This window comes from Ylistrum balloti, unplaced genomic scaffold (genome assembly GCF_031769215.1).
Source record: "Ylistrum balloti isolate Yb309-2 unplaced genomic scaffold, AGI_CSIRO_Ybal_v1 Utg369782, whole genome shotgun sequence".
Lineage (NCBI taxonomy): Eukaryota > Metazoa > Mollusca > Bivalvia > Pectinida > Pectinidae > Ylistrum > Ylistrum balloti.
In genome coordinates this window covers 877,868-897,239 of record NW_026781970.1, presented here as the reverse complement: position 1 = coordinate 897,239, position 19,372 = coordinate 877,868, and the positions used below count along the sequence as shown (strand labels likewise).

Genomic DNA, 19,372 nt, shown 5'->3' with positions numbered 1-19,372 from the left:
TCGTTCAGTGGTTACATGGCCAAAAAAGACCATATAACCGTAAAAGGCATTGTAGATGGTAAAACATGTAGATCACTTGGCACGGGGATAAAAGAACAGAAGACGCAACCAACAAGAATGTTGTCCATTTAACATCAATTCTATCATAAAAACACCACGAAGAAGTAATGTAAATTAAGGAAAAAATAAAACCTTAGCCAAGAAATGTGAATATAATTTTCACCTGTCTATAATGGTCGTAACTCACCTCCGGACCGACGAAGGCAGATTGAATATGTCGGAATATTTTCAAGTTTTGTGGTTTCGTTCTCAGTCAAGATATTTCTATGATTCTGTGTTTGCTATTCAAATATTAAATGGTTTGGGAAATACCGATGGTCTTATTTAGATAAAAGATTCATCCGTGTACGTGTATTTAGATACTACACTATTGGAATCTGTGCGATTACAATCTTTCCGTCAACCATTTTCCCCAGCACATCCTCATTGTGTATGCGATATCTCTTAGGACGCAAAGCGCCAGATATTATGGCACTACATACATGACTAGGATCCGTTTTTTCTAATGTACATTTATCTGGGTGTATGTTATTGTCCGTCATCAGTAATTATCATAGCTTCCAAGTGAGAACCTGTCCCTTGGGATGGTGTTATAACTGAGTCCTAGAAAGAAACTGAGAAAGTTAGAAATGCAGTTATTACTGTTTCTCTTGTATTTTGGTAAGCACGCTTGTAATTCCTTCTCCAAAGCTAAACAATAATTTATTATCAAATTTAATCTTTAACGTTGAATTGTGCTTCGTCGTCTAATAGCCAGTAACCTTTTGACAAAACCCATGATTTATTTACTGGGAAAATTTCCAGTAAGGCACTAGCAATTATCGACTATATCGACAATAGTTCTATTCTGAAAATACTTTTTTAATTTTCATAATAAACAATGTTTTTTGCGGTATTAATTTAATTTAGTTTCGGTTAAAATAAGCGAAAATCCAGTAATTGAAACAGCCGAAACATGGGATGACAGGTAGTAGCAACGTGACGTCAGTATACCGAGGGACCAGTTATCAAAGTGACATCAGTATTCCGAGGGACCAGTTGTCACAGTGATGTCAGTATACTGAGGGACCAATTGTCACAGTGACGTCAGTATGCAGAGGGACAAGTTGTCACAGTGACGTCAGCATACAGAGGGATCAGTTGTCACAGTGACGTCAGTATACAGTGGGACCATTTATCAAAGTGACGTCAGTATACAGAGGGACCAGTTGTCACAGTGACGTCAGTATACAGAGGGACCAGTTGTCACAGTGACGTCAGTATACAGAGGGACCTGTTATCAAAGTGACGTCAGTATACAGAGGGACCTGTTATCATAGTGACGTTAGTATACCGAGTGACCAGTGGTCACAGTGACGTCAGTATACAGAGGGACCTGTTATCAAAGTGACGTCAGTATACAGAGGGACCAGTTGTCACAGTGACGTCATTATACATAGGGACCAGTTGTCACAGTGACGTCAGTATACCGAGGGACCATTTATCAAAGTGACATCAGTATAACGAGGGACCAGTTGTCACAGTGATGTCAGTATACATAGAGACCAGCTGTCACAGTGACGTCAGTATACAGAGGGACCATTTATCAAAATGACGTCAGTATACCGAGGGACCAGATATCACAGTGACGTCAGTATACCGAGGGACCAGTAGTCACAGTGACGTCAGTATACCGAGGAACCAGTTGTCACAGTGACGTCAGTATACAGAGGGATCAGTTGTCACAGTGACGTCAGTATACAGAGGGACCATTTATCAAAGTGACGTCAGTATACAGAGGGACCAGTTGTCACAGTGACGTCAGTATACCGAGGGACCATTTATCAAAGTGACATCAGTATAACGAGGGACCAGTTGTCACAGTGATGTCAGTATACATAGAGACCAGCTGTCACAGTGACGTCAGTATACAGAGGGACCATTTATCAAAATGAGGTCAGTATACCGAGGGACCAGATATCACAGTGACGTCAGTATACCGAGGGACCAGTAGTCACAGTGACGTCAGTATACCGAGGAACCAGTTGTCACAGTGACGTCAGTATACAGAGGGATCAGTTGTCACAGTGACGTCAGTATACAGAGGGACCATTTATCAAAGTGACGTCAGTATACAGAGGGACCAGTTGTCACAGTGACGTCAGTATACAGAGGGACCAGTTGTCACAGTGACGTCAGTATACAGAGGGACTTGTTATCAAAGTGACGTCAGTATGCAGAGGGACAAGTTGTCACAGTGACGTTAATATACAGAGGGACCAGTTGTCACAGTGACGTCAGTATACAGAGGGACCATTTATCAAAGTGATGTCAGTATACAGAGGGACCAGTTGTCACAGTGACGTCAGTATACAGAGGGACCTGTTATCAAGGTGACGTCAGTATACAGAGGGACCAGTTGTCACAGTGACGTCAGTATACCGAGGGACCAGTTGTCACAGTGACGTCAGTATACCGAGGGACCAGTTGTCACAGTGACGTCAGTATACCGAGGGACCAGTTGTACTGATATGCTGAGCAGGAAGTGGGCAAATTTAATGTATTGTTATAATCATTTACGTATATACATAAAGCCAGATAGTAAAAAGAAAAGAGACGTGAGGGTTAGCTTTTCAATCTATTACACCATGATTTTTAGTCTTTGATGTTGTAATGTCTATTATTACTGAAAACCGTCCGGTGGTTCAATGGTAAATACATGGATTGAAGACACAAAGTAAATTGTACCAGTATTAATTAGACTGGACAGTCAAACGATATAATGTAATGATCATTCACTATGTCGTGTGTAGCAACAGTTTGTTAGGTGTCACTGTCCACTTATAAATTAATTCAGACATTTTCTTCTTCTTCTTTTGTTAAAGAAATAGTTCATTTTCAGTATAGTCTTCTAGTATCCACTATTCAACAATTAGAAACATACATAGCAACATTTTGTGTAAAATAAATAAGCGACTAGATACAAATCAAAACAAATATTGACATAGATACAACAGATAGACTTTACATATATTTGTTAGAATCGATGTAAAGGTATCAATTAAAAAAGGATGGACTAAAAACATCAATTAAAATTGGTTCCGTGATATACAACAAATAAAGGCACGTGTTTATAGACTTGAGCCTATTTTATGGGGATGTAAATGTCACATAAATTCCTTCATGGCGTCGAAAGCCTGTAACGCGATCGTATGTTTATCGCATTGTATGCTCGCCCAAAAAGTTTCAGGGAATAGTTATTTGCATTAGGAAGCCTTGATGTGACTTCAGTCTAGACATGATAGATAGGATTAGTCTGATGGACGTGACATTGTCGCCATTTTTTTCGTTTCAGATGAACATCACAACGGAATCATGGAACATTTCGTCAACTTCCGGTGTGGAGGACGCAACCGTACAAACATTTATGGCGATGCACGTGATCTACAAAGAACATTTACCTGTGATTTACGAGATTCCAAAGATTGTTAAGGCCATCATGTACGTGTTTGGATTCCCTGGCAACATCCTGGCGTGTATCATGTGGCTTCAGCGCCCCCTACTCCACTCTTCCGGTTGCTATCTTGCTTCTCTTGCTATTTCAGATCTGCTTTTTTTGGTTCTGTCCATGATGTTTGACCTTGAGTACATATGGGAAATTAAGACGATCGGTGTACCTGTCGTCTGCCAGGCGTTTCCGGTGATTTACATGGCGGTTCAGTATATGTCTCCATTGCTCACGATGGCATTCACTGTCGAGAGGTTTATATCAGTCCGTTTTCCTCTCGGACGTCGCATTTACTGCACGGTGAAGAGAGCCGCCATGGTTATTCTATTTCTGGCTCTGTTCGTGTTGGTTGCGGGAGGTATACAAGCGTACATTTGGGATTATGACTACACACATCATGCTTGTGATATCAGAATCGGCATTGATGAGTTTAGGAAACACTGGACGTGGGTTACAGAATCTACCATGTTTGTTCTCGTCCCGGTGTTAATTCTCGGCATGAACGTTCTTCTAATATTCACAATTCGTCGATCAAAGCGACGGGCGCGCCATTTGTATGGTTCCCCACCGAAACACAGATCGGCTACGACAAAAATGCTTCTCGTTGTGTCTTTCTATCTAATATTTACTACACTACCAGTGACAATATTATATGCTATTGGTGATTTCTTTCCTCCTAATATTGAGACTTACGACAACATTTCTAAAGACCCGCTATGGCAGAGTCATTTTAAATATATGGTTGTTCGCGAGGCCGTGTATGCAATAGGGATGTCTCACTATGTTTGTAATTTCTATCTGTACCTTGCTACTGGACATCGATTCCGGATGGAAACCAAACGCTATTTTCAACATATTGTTAAAAAAGGTGAACGTCGCTAAACATGTTCTCGTGAAAATCTTATTAAGAGTATGTCTGATGTAATCACGTGATATTTGTAAATACTATTACACGTCTATAACGCTTATGATCTATTTCTGTTTTGATCTTAATATCCTCTCGCCGGAATTGATCAATGATAAGTGGTCAATTTCCATCAATACCATACCAGTACTGTTCATGTGTGCAAACTGCTGGTATTTATCTTTATATCTATTAAGTTGTTTATTTACTGCGAACAATAAACATACAGTAAAATGTCAATATGTTGCCAAAAATTACTCCCTCGGCAATGAAACACAAAATACACAAGTTCAGAATTTTTAAATATCAAAAAGATAATTGAACTACCTTTGAATTTAAAGTCAGCATGAGAAAATGGTGTTAATGGTTCCTTTTCTTTATAACAACACATATTTAGTATCATTTCTCGTACAGATGTCTTTCGATTTCCGGGTTTAAAGTATATGATATCTTAAATTTTCTATTTATTTGTGGGATATGAAGCTGGATATGTTTGAATACCGTAAATACACCTGGTGGTCCGCAGTTCTTCACCTTGTCCTTCTTTGGGAAAGTAATATGACTCACAATCTTTATAGCGGGGGCCGTAGAAGAAAACAACGCTATCCCATTCGAAACACATGGTCTTATCTTCCTTCTGCTCTTATATGCCTATGTGCCACAGTTTCATCTAATTTGTGTTTGAATTAAGGTTCTGTTGTATATTCTAAGTTGCTTTTTCTTTCCGATAGGTTCTTTTCGTAAAAAATGCTTCCTCACAACGATAGAATGCCAGAAGTATAAGATCATTAGAAGCTGAAGTTACACCTGCCATATTAGGATTATACACGTGCTTGCACGCTGCTAACTACCGGTCTAAAACATGACTGAAAAGGCGCAGACGTTTCCGTAACCATTGGCGATTCATGAAAATATCAAATTTGCGATCTGTTAACAAAAACACGGATTCCAATCTCAGACTAACTGTAGCAGTACCGTGGACGGTCGTCCTCATCAATCAATATTCGTTCTAAAAGCTTCATTCTTCCTGGTCAGTTTTTTTGTTTGTTCGAAAAATATTGATCAGGATGTAACCAACAAGCTTGATCGGAATGTATACCTTTTTTCATTTTAATAAAACTATCTCTCCTTGTTTGTCATGTTGTAGATCTCGCTGTCGAGTTAGTGAGAGTTGACGATCGGGCTGTATGGAAAACTATGATAATTTGATAGCTATATCATTAGTCACTATTTACAAAACATTAACAAATTATTAAAACAAATCCACGGAGTCTTAAAAACCAATGGTATATATGCATCACATTTCATTAAGAAACAGACTTCAAGTGCATATCATATATTTGTTTTAAATCACCACACACTCTCCCAGTATCGGCTACATATTATAAACGTCAACAATGTTTATGCCAGGTACATGGAAGACATTGATTCAGTCATTCGTAATTCTTGTACTACACGTATCTTTAAAAAGGCATGCTATCTAAAGTGTAACAATTAATCCTTAATTTATCATAAAGTTCAAATAGTCGTTGATACAAAATCGTCTGTGGAGATCTGGAGTCTGTCAACTCACGCCTTCTTGTAAAGCTGTAACGCTCTGTGGAGTTTCAACGTCCGTAAACTTATGACGTTTATGAAGGTATGACACTTGAAATACAACATTTTCCGTATAGATCTAACGTTCGTTAATACGGGACCTATAGTTAAGATCTAACGCTCTTTAATACAATACCGTCTGTGGAGACCTAACGTCCGTTAATACGCGACCTACAGTTAAGATCTAACGCTCTATAATACAATACCGTCTGTGGAGATCTCACGTCCGTTTATACGCGACCTATAGTTTAGATATAACGCTCTTTAATATAATACCGTCTGTGGAGATCTCACGTCCGATAATACACGACCTATAGTTAAAACATAACGCTCTTAGTTATCAGTGAAGAAATCTCACGTCCGTTGATCCCTGACCTATTTTAATCATTGTAAAGATGTCTATATAATGTGACCAGTTTCTGGTGCTATTGTTCAGATGTGTACAAATGTCCTGAGACTGAGAAATTGACGGCTTTACATTCTCACTTGGCTCTGGGCAAGGTCCAAGAAATCAAATCTATAAGGAATAGAATATCAAAATAGCCAAACATTTAAATAGATATGTAATAAACAAAACCGAAAAAAAACAATAGATATGTTAGACACAGTAACTTACCATATCTCTCATTAACATAACTTTTTGACAGACATTTAGACTGACTTTTCATATAAATACTGCAAAAAGGCTCTGCGAAGTTTAAGAAAGATTGCAATTTGGTATAATTGGTTTTTTGTTTGTTACTACGAAGTTTCGTCCTTTATTTCGTGTTACCAACCAGGTGTCTCGAGGACATTAAAACTTTGCGAGCTATGCCTGCTATGATAACCCATCTTTTAATTACAACCAGTTATTTCTGTTGATATCATTTCCCTGCGATTTTTATCGCATGTGCACGTGCAAGCAATTTCAACGGAATTGCGTCCATACTAGATTTATAAAGATATGTGTTAAAATCATTTCTCTGTGGTATAATTCTATTTTTATGAAAATAAAAATGTCCGTACATGTGTCTGTCAATGTCTCCATGACAGCTCAATAGGAGGGTTAGAAAAAAGGCTCACACGCACAAATGGTACCTGTTTTATTTGTAACCGCTAACGATCTGATATAACTGCTTTAGAAACATTCCATCTTGATATCTGAGTGAGAGATTAAGTACACAGACCAATCGAACGGGAGAGAGGCGTCGTTTTACAGTCGAGATAATTTTCTTTACGTCATTATGACTAGTTAAAGGTTCACCAAGCGGTGTTCTCACAATTTTGATGATTCCTGTGTAGTTCTAATGACCCATACATATTGCTTTCCGTAAATTGAATATGATTATTCATTGCATTACATAATTGATGATATATGTATAAGCCCATTCCTGTTAAATGGCCTAAAAGTTTTGATGAGGGCTCTAACCCGTCAAACAGCTCAAAGAGAGTCACATAAAATATAATCACCATCGTAAATTATTGGTACTAGTTCAATAACGAGATAGATACATTTTATACAGAAATCCGTCTATCACATGATTAACGGGGTGTTCATTGATTAAGACATAATTAGAAACGTCCTCAGCGACATTCAATGAATTGTGTTGTATACATGTATCACAAAAAAAACATAATTCAAAAAGAGATGATAAATAGAATTACATTAATTGTTTAATTGATTTAATGTAAAGTGTTTGGGTGTTTTGTTGGGTTTATCGGCCCTTCAATTTGAAGCGAGATCTTGTAATAGCTAGCGATTACCTCACTGAACATCATACGGGAAACTGTCGCGTGACATTCAAAGCAATTAGGGTAACGTGCCTTGCGCAAGAATACGACCAAGTATACACAGACCTGTCCGTTCCCCATTTTCTCTAGAAATATAAAACGCCACGGTTGGGAAGAGAAACAAGCAGAGGTGGTAAGGGGATTTCTTTCACTGTTTAAAATACATATTTGAAATGTACAAAGTGACTTAACATTGTGCTTGACCGAAAACATAGCCTTTTATTAAGTTATCTAAAAATTATAACAAATTGTTGCGCTGGATATCTTTCTTTTACCATTTCACTCATTACACACTCCTGTAACGATGAAATAATATTTATATAAAATTATTCAAATCAAAATCTATCTGTTTTAATTGCGTCGGAACATTTTTTTATCTATGTATTTATCGAAATCGATATAATTGTACCATTGTGTTCTTGTATACATAATATGCATGTATATTTTTTGTATATATAGAATATAGGATCTTGGTCCGGACGATTTACGAAATATGTAACATATGTTCAATGGTGTCAAACAAATGTGTTCATATCTAGCATATAGAGAGGTTATGTTAAACAAATATATGAATCAATCATATTTTGTTAGTTTGTTTTGTTTATCGTAAATATAAAATGCAGTTGTGATCAACACGTTTTAGTCGTAGCTTGCAGACTTTCGACCAAGTATCAAAACGTACTATATTTGTACATTTCATCGAGAAAAAACATGCAGACAAAATATTCGTTCTAACTAAAAAACAACAACAAAACGATGGCAAGATAGGTTATATATACAAAGTTGTACAAAATCCTTTGACAAGAGCAGAGAGAACATCGCCAGATGTTCAAGAAGGATATGCGTCTTCTGTTTCATATACAATGTTAGTAATGCCGTGTTTTCTGATGATGAAAATAGAAATTTCACATCTTTACATGTAGCTGTACATGTTCGCACTATAGTTCATTAAATTATCACATTATAAACGCTTTTAAAATGTTTAAAAATGTAAATCTTCATTCAATAATTGGCGTATTTGAAGCAAACTTCATATGTGGGGTTTCATATTTTACAGAATATTTTGCAGCAAATTGGAGATTAATATTTGGAAAGACTTAAATCTATGTCTATACATCAAAAACTAGCTTTACAGGAAGCGAAGTTTTCAATGTCAACAAATGGTCATGGTATGAAGCTGTTCCAAGTTCGGATTTGCTGAAACGTAAGTAATTTGTTGCCATGACGGTGTCGTTAATTTTCAGACAGGTGTTTAGAAAGATATTTCTCATTTAAATGTGTTCTTTTGAGTGGAAATGAGTGATACATCAGTAATTTTGAGTTAGAACCCATGGTTTTCACAAGTCAGATATCGGCATTTTTTCTGCTACCATATCATACAAGGAAGCATTCCCTGGTGAAATAAAGATAGTGGCTGTAATCCATGCAATAGCCTGTTTAGTCTCAAATCTATCAAAGGCAGGTGTAAAGTATGCAGCGATCGTCAGCTGTCGACAACTATGGTGAAACACCTAATCAATGCCTTAAGATCGTGATGATTCAGAAGATTCCATTTATACCCCAGTATCAGAAAAAAACTTAAAGATAATACAACAGTGCCGTACTCATTACCACATTGTGCCAATATTGGGGTAAGTGATTCACTGCAGGAAAGAAATTGGTAGACCCTGTGATCTCGTTTGGAGATGTTTTATTTCTTAGCGGGATATAACGTTGGACGTGTTTGATGCTCGGTTGTTCCGTTCTGGGTGTTGACATTGTCCTCCTTTGGGAGTCTGCCTGCTTGGTGGGATTGGCAAAGATTTACATGGCCGCGTCGTCGATGAAACAGAAGACGCTTAATTACTCTGGTTGTGTTTCGTTGTTCTTTTACAAAAACTTCTCTTCCTTTCATCGAATTTGAGATTGAATTGGGACTCTGTCACTACTGTCCTTGTTGCTAATCATATCACTACAAAATTGCAAATAAACGTGATACTTGGTAAGGTAATTTTCAGCTACAGTTTGAACGAATTAGAATAGATCACCAGTGTATCCCCTGTACAAAAAGATGTTTACGATTAGCATTATCTTCGTTTTGCTATTTATGTCCGTGGGTCAGTATAACCTTGGACGTTCCACGTGGTCATTTATCCTGACTGTTTGTATAACGCATCTAAAGTTTAGGGAAGCACTTGAGCTCTCTTCCATTGATCTGAACTAACACGATCTCTTCCATTCTATAGAAATGCATTCATACGCAAGAAACGTGATACGGGACTGATTTATAGACCACAATAATTACGACACATTCTGTGTCGAGCTTGACAATATACATTCGGTGTCAGAGACGGTAACGACCAATGTGCTGTATGAGTACAGATAGTGATAAATGTGTTATGTACCAGTCCCGTCTACAAGAGAATTACTGTTTCATCCCCATTCCAGACCGAATGCTGGACATCATTAGTCCAGGATGAAAAGGAAAACGTATTACTGTAAGAACAAAACAGAACTTTATTTGACTCTCCAATCGATATATATATACGGTACACGAGCAACACACATTATGAACAATATGTAGCACTGACATAATTCGTTACCTTGGATACAGAAATGTTTGCTTGACATATTGAAGAAAGCTACAAATTGACCTGTATGATACGATGTTTTAGGTGTTTTAAAGACTTTTTGGTAAAAGCAAATTATAGTGACTTTTTTTTCATTGACCATAGCCAGAAGGTAATATTGACTCAAAATGTAACATGTATTAGGGCAAATCTTTATTCACAGTATAACATATAAACGCCATAAAGGATTTTTAAACATAACTTGAAAAAAGTGTGCATCTAATCCAAAATATCGTGAATCCCCGTCCATTCATTGGAATGAGAATCAAGATACTAATGAATTTCCCGGAAACAATACCAGAGAGCGGATGAAACGAGAGCATGTTACGCTGAATTTACTTTCAGAGTGGATTAAATATATTCGGTCTATCGTTCTTAAAAGAAGTAGCAGTTAGGAATTAAAAAAACAAAACAAAACAAAAAACAAAAACAAAAAACAACAGCAAAAAACAACAACAAAATATACGTTTCTTTTCCTTAACAGATCAAGTCTTTGCGTGATAGGCAGACATTGTAGCATTTCCTGCATATAAAAACAATAGGTTTGCGAAGGACACCCTGCTACACAAGTTTAGATTGTCTACTTATGATAAAAACACTGGCCTTTTCCTTAAGTTCGCGAAAACCCAGTGTTTTATTCCTGGCTCGCTAGTTGTTAGACCAGGCACTTTTAACTCCTTACTACCTCAGTACTATCAAATCAGGATTACAGTCCTGTTTATACAGTAAGTAACGGTATTAGAACTTTAAAGAACTCCAGAGATTGAATTTCTGATTATGAAGAACACTTCGACAATCAATTTGTAGAGAACGTGTACTACCATAAGAAGACGCCGACCATCATCTTCCACAATTATTTTTTTCAGCAGAACATGGTGAGGTCGATGAAACAGTCCACCTATGACGTGTATTAATCACAGCTGCACGTGTCTATTTATTTCCGTGATTGATATCTAACATCGAATTATTTGTACCATATCTCATAATTGTCAAGATTGCCGAGCGTTTGTCAATGGTAAACGCACACAAAGGTAGGCGTCTCTTGTGAGATAATCTAAAGAGTCATTGAACTGAAGTTCAGAAGGCATTAATGTCATCCTCATTAATTATCATATTTTATTTTCATAAATTATTGCCAATTACTATCCTGGTATGTATAGGTAAGTTTGTTGCAATCAAACTTTGGCAAATAACCGTAATGAACGAATATAAACAATGACGGTATAATCATTACACACGTATTAGGGCGCGATAAACGGTGATATAAGGTTTACCTCTAAGATCAGAATTTGACTAAAAACCATGGCAGGTGTTTGTATGTAAGTTGTCAATATCGTTTTAATCTACAACGTTTTTAATGAACATTTGTTTAAGAAATTGGGGCTTACTGTTTATTGTTAAGTGACAATTCAATCTCGTTTGTTCTTGCGGTAAAGCTTCTGACAAAAAAAAGAAAACAAAGCAAAAAACAAAAATAAAAAGGGTAACAGAAAAATGGCAAATCTATCAAGTGTAAATATGTTTTGTTGACATTTTTACCTCCGTTTGATCTAGTTCGAGATTATGTTGACATGTCGGTATTTGCCAGTAGCAATCAACTCCACCTTTAACTGGATGCTAAAATAGAACAAGGTTAGCTGTATATAGCATCATTTCGATCAGAGCGGAATCATCAATGTTTTACTTTTGTAGTTAATGAATAAACAAGAAATAATTAATGATAACTAATTTCAGTAACAGATGAAAAATTTAATTGGTATGTGTGGATTGAATTCTCGAGGGATCGAACCGCTTTGTTGATATTACCGGGAGGTGGTGGAAAATATAATATACATGTACTTAGGGAATCCGAGAGAGGTTCGCAGTACACACATTGATGTGTGATCACAGGCACTCGAGGCCAGGATATTATTTTTTAAACATTGATTTTTGTTTTAGCACTCATAACTGACGTTATTTAAACGAAATATCAGCAGAATTCAAGTTTATGTGCCGGTTGACAAATCCGAGGTCCACGGTCACTAAAAATACACAAGGCAAGCAACTCCAGATTTTAAAAAATCGACCCCTCGCTTGGAAACTGGCTCAAAAATGTAGTTATGATAAGTTCCTTGTAAAACAATATGTATCCGTAGGTAGTGTGTATATTTACCTTTTATTTGGTGCATAACATTGCAGGCAACGAGAAATTCACAATACGTACATGAGATTAACATCTCAATAACCGGAGATTTTATCGTCCATGTAATTATCTTTGACGGAAGTAACATGCCATTTCAAGGGCGGTCACTCCGAGTTTTTGGGAGAGGAGTTCCGGATAGCACTATACCAGTGAACAGGTAAGAAAGATTCCGATGTCATTACGCGCGTAACTTCAAAATAGATATTTTTATTTCTACAAATACATTTGCGGGGATGGAAAAATAATAGCTGGGCAAAAAAGTCCACATTTGCCAACTCGGATACAATATCATGGTAAGGGATTATACAGAATGCATCAACTTTCAATCAAGCTGGCGGTAATGAGAATTTTTTTTCAAAAAAAAAATAGAAAAAAATCATGCAGATAATGAAAAAAGGGCGCAATTTATGAAAAATATCGTGGGGGAAATATATTAACTTAGAAATTGGAAATTAAATGATTTTTTCCATAGTGATTTTTGTCAAGTTATTGAGAATATTTGAAAAGAAATACATATTACTTATTAACCAAGAGGCCCAAAGGGCTTGTATTGCTACAGGTACTGTATCTTTTGGCAAACATCCATACAATGGACTTCCTGACCAAATATCATGACCCAAGGCCTTTTTGGTTATCAGAAGATGTTATTTAAGGGTTTATCCATGACCTTGAATATAATGTCAAAGTAATATTTCATTATCTGCATGATTTTTTTCTTATTTTTTTTTTGAAAAAAAAATTCTCATTACCGCCAGCTTGATTGAAAGTTGATGCATTCTGTATAATCCCTTACCATGATATTGTATCCGAGTTGGCAAATGTGGACTTTTTTGCCCAGCCATTATTTTTCCATCCCCGCAAATGTATTTGTAGAAATAAAAATATCTATTTTGAAGTTACGCGCGTAATGACATCGGAATCTTTCTTACCTGTTCACTGGCATAGTGCTATCCGGAACTCCTCTCCCAAAAAGTCGGAGTGACCGCCCTTGAAATGGCATGTTACTTCCGTCAAAGATAATTACATGGACGATAAAATCTCCGGTTATTGAGATGTTAATCTCATGTACGTATTGTGAATTTCTCGTTGCCTGTAATGTTATGCACCAAATAAAAGGTAAATATACACACTACCTACGGATACATATTGTTTTACAAGGAACTTATCATAACTACTTTTTGAGCCAGTTTCCAAGCGAGGGGTCGATTTTTTAAAATCTGGAGTTGCTTGCCTTGTGTATTTTTAATGACCGTGGACCTCGGATTTGTCAACCGGCATATAAACTTGAATTCTGCTGGTATTTCGTTGCTAAAACAAAAATCAATGTTTAAAAAATAATATCCTGGCCTCGAGTGCCTGTGAACGCGATGTAAGAGTTACAATATCTCCAAAAGAAATATTTGTAACACCAAGACTATCGATGCAAATATAATTGTTTGTATTAGAATGCAAGGATATTTATATGGAAAAATACATGTAGCAACATGATATAACGTCCTGAAAATATTCAAATATTTATAATTCTATCAGTACATTATTGATGAATATAACTATTACAATTGAGAATTATTGAGGTGAAAGTTATAGAAAAAAAATAAGAATAACAAAACAATATGTTTTGTGACCGCGATTTGAACTCGCCGCGGCAAATGTGCAGCTCCAGAGCATCGCACTTTCACCATTACACTACAGCGGCTAACTACGTCACTATTTAGTTTGTTAGTAATATAATTCAAAACCAACACACTTCGGATGTACACTGAATTTATTATGGGTGTGTGAATTGACTCTTTAGTTTATATCTTGTATATAGGGACACTTTCTCATCTTTTATATGTTAGTGTATGTTTTGAAAACAACACTGTAGCAAATACAGTTCAGCCATTATTTTTTTTCTGACGATAAACCCCTGCATTTTGTTTGGTTGCAAAATTCTATTTTTAGACGCAGACTCCGACAACGTTATTATGGAAAATACCGTTTGCAAACAAAAAAAGAAAAGGTTTTATTTTATTTTTTATACTTCTTATTGTATTTTTACTTACTGCATACTTATCAAAACACTAGCAATATCTACAATGACTATTTTTTCGAGGTCAGATCTGACGTCTGCTCATATGCACAAACGTAAACAAATCACGACAATGTCGCGAATACACAACATGGATATCTTCTACATAATATTGTTACATACCTGTTAGAGATGTAGACAACTTCTACAAGATGTGCAGATTGTGTTGACAGCTCTTCTACGTAACATACTTCAAATGTAGGCTGAAACTTACAAGATCTTCTATGCGAGTTTAGACTAACGTACAATGTAGCGCATGAGACTCGGGCCTAGGAGATTGCAAAATCTACGAGTTGTTAAGATGGATACTTTTTTGTCATTTTTAAAAATACATTTTTTTCATTATTATTATCTAATTTTATTAACAAACATAAGTCAAGTCATTTTTCATGTTTTTGTCTTTTATTTCAGCATCCATTTACTTCCGCAATCTTGTAGTCGGTCTCGACGCTAACGTTACGCTGGGCAACGTCAAAATCTCACTAAAATCGTGAAATGTGGTTACAAATTCAGAAGATATTTGTTATTTTAAATACCTCCCCAGGCATGTACCAAAAAATACTTCAGCACCGCAAACATAATGTGGAAATCGTTCTCATTGATAAATATAAAATTGGTACACCCTTGGGGAGTTAGTTAATTTTTCGTTCAAAGTCATAAAATATCGAAAAAAAATCGTGACTTTTTGTAAACGTGACGTTTTCCCGCGAAATTTGTGACGTCATCACACGCGTTATGAACCTATTTTTATCTGCATTTCAACTGATAAGTTGTTAAATAACACAAATGGGTACATGATTAAAGAGTTTTCTAACAATTTAAAAAAATATTTTTTGAGGCCAATTTTGAGCCAAAGTGCATCTACTCCTTTATTCAGGAAAGATTTGCACAAATGTATACAAAGCATGATAAATAAAATACATGTTACATAGTACATAAGGTGAAAAATTGACATAAATAAAACATGCAACACCGGAACATTAAATCACAATAAAGACAGCTGATATATATGTTAAACAAATCTATCCAAGGATAGCCCAAAAAGCGTAATAATATACGCTTATTTCCGTTGGGGTCCTTCAAAATGTAGATAAAAAAAACATTATGTGTCTCAATAGTAAACATAATCACTGTTATGTTTCTCTTTCATGTTGTCTTGAAAGTGACGTTTTACTTGAGATTTGAATCTTTTTTGGGTATTGTTTAAACTGTTCCAATACCAAGCTGTTCGATAGGAAATGTATAAAAGCCCAGTATATTTTGTAGAATTATCATATTTCAATCTGCACTTTGAAGCATCAATTTCTCATTGTTTGGTTTATTGCTTAACTTTTGTCACACATATATTAGTTAATCTTGTACTTTTTTCAGCTTAGTGTACGATCGATAACTTTTGTCATATATATTAGTTAATCTTGTACTTCTTTCAGTTTAGTGTAAATTATCATAACTTTTATCGTATATATTAGTGAATCTTGTTTTCAGGCGAACCATTTCTCCTCAGTGACGACGGTGAACAGAACAAGAGGATGATCGCATTCGCTACATCAGAGAACCTGACGGAACTTGCAGCATCTGACACATTCTTCTGGGCTGGCACATTCTACACCTGTCATACTATGTTTCACCAGATTTACAGCATCCTTGTACAGAAGGCATCATGACCCCAGTTATATATGCACTACTTCCCGGAAAGAGGCTACTACAGGATCACATGACACACTTTCATATTACCTATTTCATTATTGATATGTACGTATCCTATTTATAAAATAAGTTGACATTCTTAGTTGACAGACTATAATCTTAGCTTCAAAGGATTCCCTATATAAACACCTTCCTTTCAACTTGGCGGATTTGGTGTTCCGGGTATGGGCCCTATTTTAAAGATACACCGGTTCCATGGTTCAGTGCGCGCGGGTTTTTGTTATACCTAGCAATCAGCGATGTTACTTACACATGTTTTGATTAAGAATACAACAAAGGTTTAGATTCCAGTTTAGACGAGACGTGTGTGTGTACTTATGTAATGATTCAGTGCTATTTGAATTGACCTAGTAGAAAAGGCGATTTACAATGGAGGGATATTGGACAGGTCAGTGCGACAGTTACTAGTGGACTCATACAAACGGTCGTAAGTATAAAGTTTACATGTCCGTGTAACTGTATCGGTGGGATCTGTTATTTGTTTTTAATTGATTCATCAGAACATGTTGGTATGGTTGATATTGTTTACGTGTTTGAAGCTGAAACGAACTCAGTTACTACTAGAGGTCATAAAGAACGCCTTATATGATCAAGGAAAATATTTGTAGGTTAAGCATTGAGCGAATACTGAATATATATGCGTATTATATGATGATATATTAAAACAGACATTGGAAGATCTAATTCTGTATAGCTGTTGATAAAAAATTTATTTTCACCAATTGTATTTACAACAGCAAAAGTAGACTAATCTCATGTTTGTTTATGTGTATAGTACAAGTATGACACCCCAGGCATCTACAATCGTCAGTGATCCATGCACGCAATGTAGTTTACCCTAAACTGATATATACGGTCTACATATCGTGTACTTTCCCTGATATTTTGAATTGAATTTTAGCCTGATAAAAAACGACTCGTTACTCATTCGTGTTATAAGGATAAAAATAAAACCACATCACGGCAGAATGTGTATTACCCAGAAATCAGAATACAGCATTGGCGGTTACTTGGTAAATAAGTTTATCAAAACACACTGCAATCTACGTACCGTAAGTATAAATATCGGTAACTTCCTTGGTATATCATGCTATTCAAGATGGAAATGACAATTAACATCTAGCTTTAGCTTCTCTGATTTTCATACTATAAACTTATTACTCCATCAAATGGTTTTATACGAACGTTTCTCTACATCAGGTGATTTGATACGAATGTTCCTCTACATCAAGTGATTTGATATGTATGTTCCTCTACATCTTTCGGTTTGATACGAATGTTCCTCTACATCTTTCGATTTGATACGAATGTTCCTCTACATAAGGTGTTCTTATACGAATGTTCTTTTTCATCAGGTGGTTTGATACGAATGTTACTTTACATCAGGTGGTTTGAAACGAATGTTCCTCTACATCAGGTGGTTTGATACGATTGTTCCTCTACATCAAGTGATTTGAAACGAATGTTTCTCTAAATCAGGTGGTTCAATACGCATGTCCCTCTACATCAGGTGATTTGATCAGAATGTTCCTCTACATCAGGTGGTTTTATACAAATGTTCATCCAAATCAGGTGGTTTGATACAAATGTTCCTCTACATCAGGTTGTTTGAAACGAATGTTCCTCTACATCAGGTGGTTTGATTAGAATGTTGCTCTACATCAGGTGGTTTGATACGAATGTTCCTCTCCATCAGGTGGTTTGATACGAATGTTCCTCTACATCATTCGGTTTGAAACGAATGTTCCTCTACATCAGGTGATTTGAAACGAACGTTCCTCTACATCAGGTGATTTGATAAGAATGTTCCTCTAGATCAGGCGGTTTGATACGAATGTTCCTCTACATCAGGTGGTTTGATACGAATGTTACTCTACATCAGGTGGTTTGAAACGAATGTTTATCTACATCAGGTTGTTTGATACGCATGTTCCTCTACATCAGGTGGTTTGATACGAATGTTACTCTACATCAGGTGGTTTGAAACGAATATTTATCTACATCAGGTTGTTTGATACGAATGTTCCTCTACATCAGGTGGTTTGATACGAATGTTACTCTACATCAGGTGGTTTGAAACGAATGTTTATCTACATCAGGTTGTTTGATACGAATGTTCCTCTACATCAGTCGGTTTTATACGAATGTTCATCTACATCAGGCGGTTTGATACGAATGTCCCTCTACATCAGGTGATTTGAAATATATGTTCCTATAGATCAGGTGTTTTTATACAAATGATCATCTAAATCAGGTGGTTTGATACGAATATTCCTCAACATCAGGGTTCCTCTTCATCAGGAGATCTGAAACGAATGTTCCTCTACATCAAGTGATTTGATACGAATGTTACTTTACACCAGGCGGTTTATACGAATGTTCATCTACATCAGGCGGTTTGATACGAATGTCCCTCTACATCAGGTGATTTGAAATATATGTTCCTATAGATCAGGTGGTTTTATACAAATGTTCCTCTACATCAGGTGTTTTTATACAAATGATCATCTAAATCAGGTGGTTTGATACGAATATTCCTCAACATCAGGGTTCCTCTTCATCAGGAGATCTGAAACGAATGTTCCTCTACATCAAGTGATTTGATACGAATGTTACTTTACACCAGGCGGTTTATACGAATGTTTCTCTACATCAGGTGGTTTTATACGAATGGTCCTCTACATCAGGAGATTTGAAACGAATGTTCCTCTTCATCAGGAGATTTGAAACGAATGTTCCTCTACATCAAGTGATTTGATTAGAATGTTTCTTTACATGAGGTGGTTTTATACGAATGTTCCTCTACATCAGGAGGTTTTATACGAACGTTCGTCTACATCAGGTGATTTGATAAGAATGTTCCTCTACATCAAGTGATTTGATACGAATGTTCCTCTACAACAGTTGGTTTGATACGAATGTTCCTCTACATCAGGCGGTTTTATACGAATGTTCCTCTACATCAGGCGGTTTTATACGAACGTTC

At 36.3% G+C, this 19,372-nt stretch overlaps 1 protein-coding gene across 1 annotated transcript; it reads left to right on the top strand.

The window, feature by feature from the left end:
• The first annotated feature begins 3,394 nt into the window (after positions 1 to 3,394).
• Positions 3,395 to 16,343, top strand: LOC132544180 (C-C chemokine receptor type 5-like). Its single transcript, XM_060207749.1, has 2 exons — positions 3,395 to 4,415; positions 16,165 to 16,343. Exons 1-2 carry the CDS (start codon positions 3,395 to 3,397, stop codon positions 16,341 to 16,343), a joined length of 1,200 nt encoding a protein of 399 aa, XP_060063732.1.
• Positions 16,344 to 19,372: the final 3,029 nt, after the last annotated feature.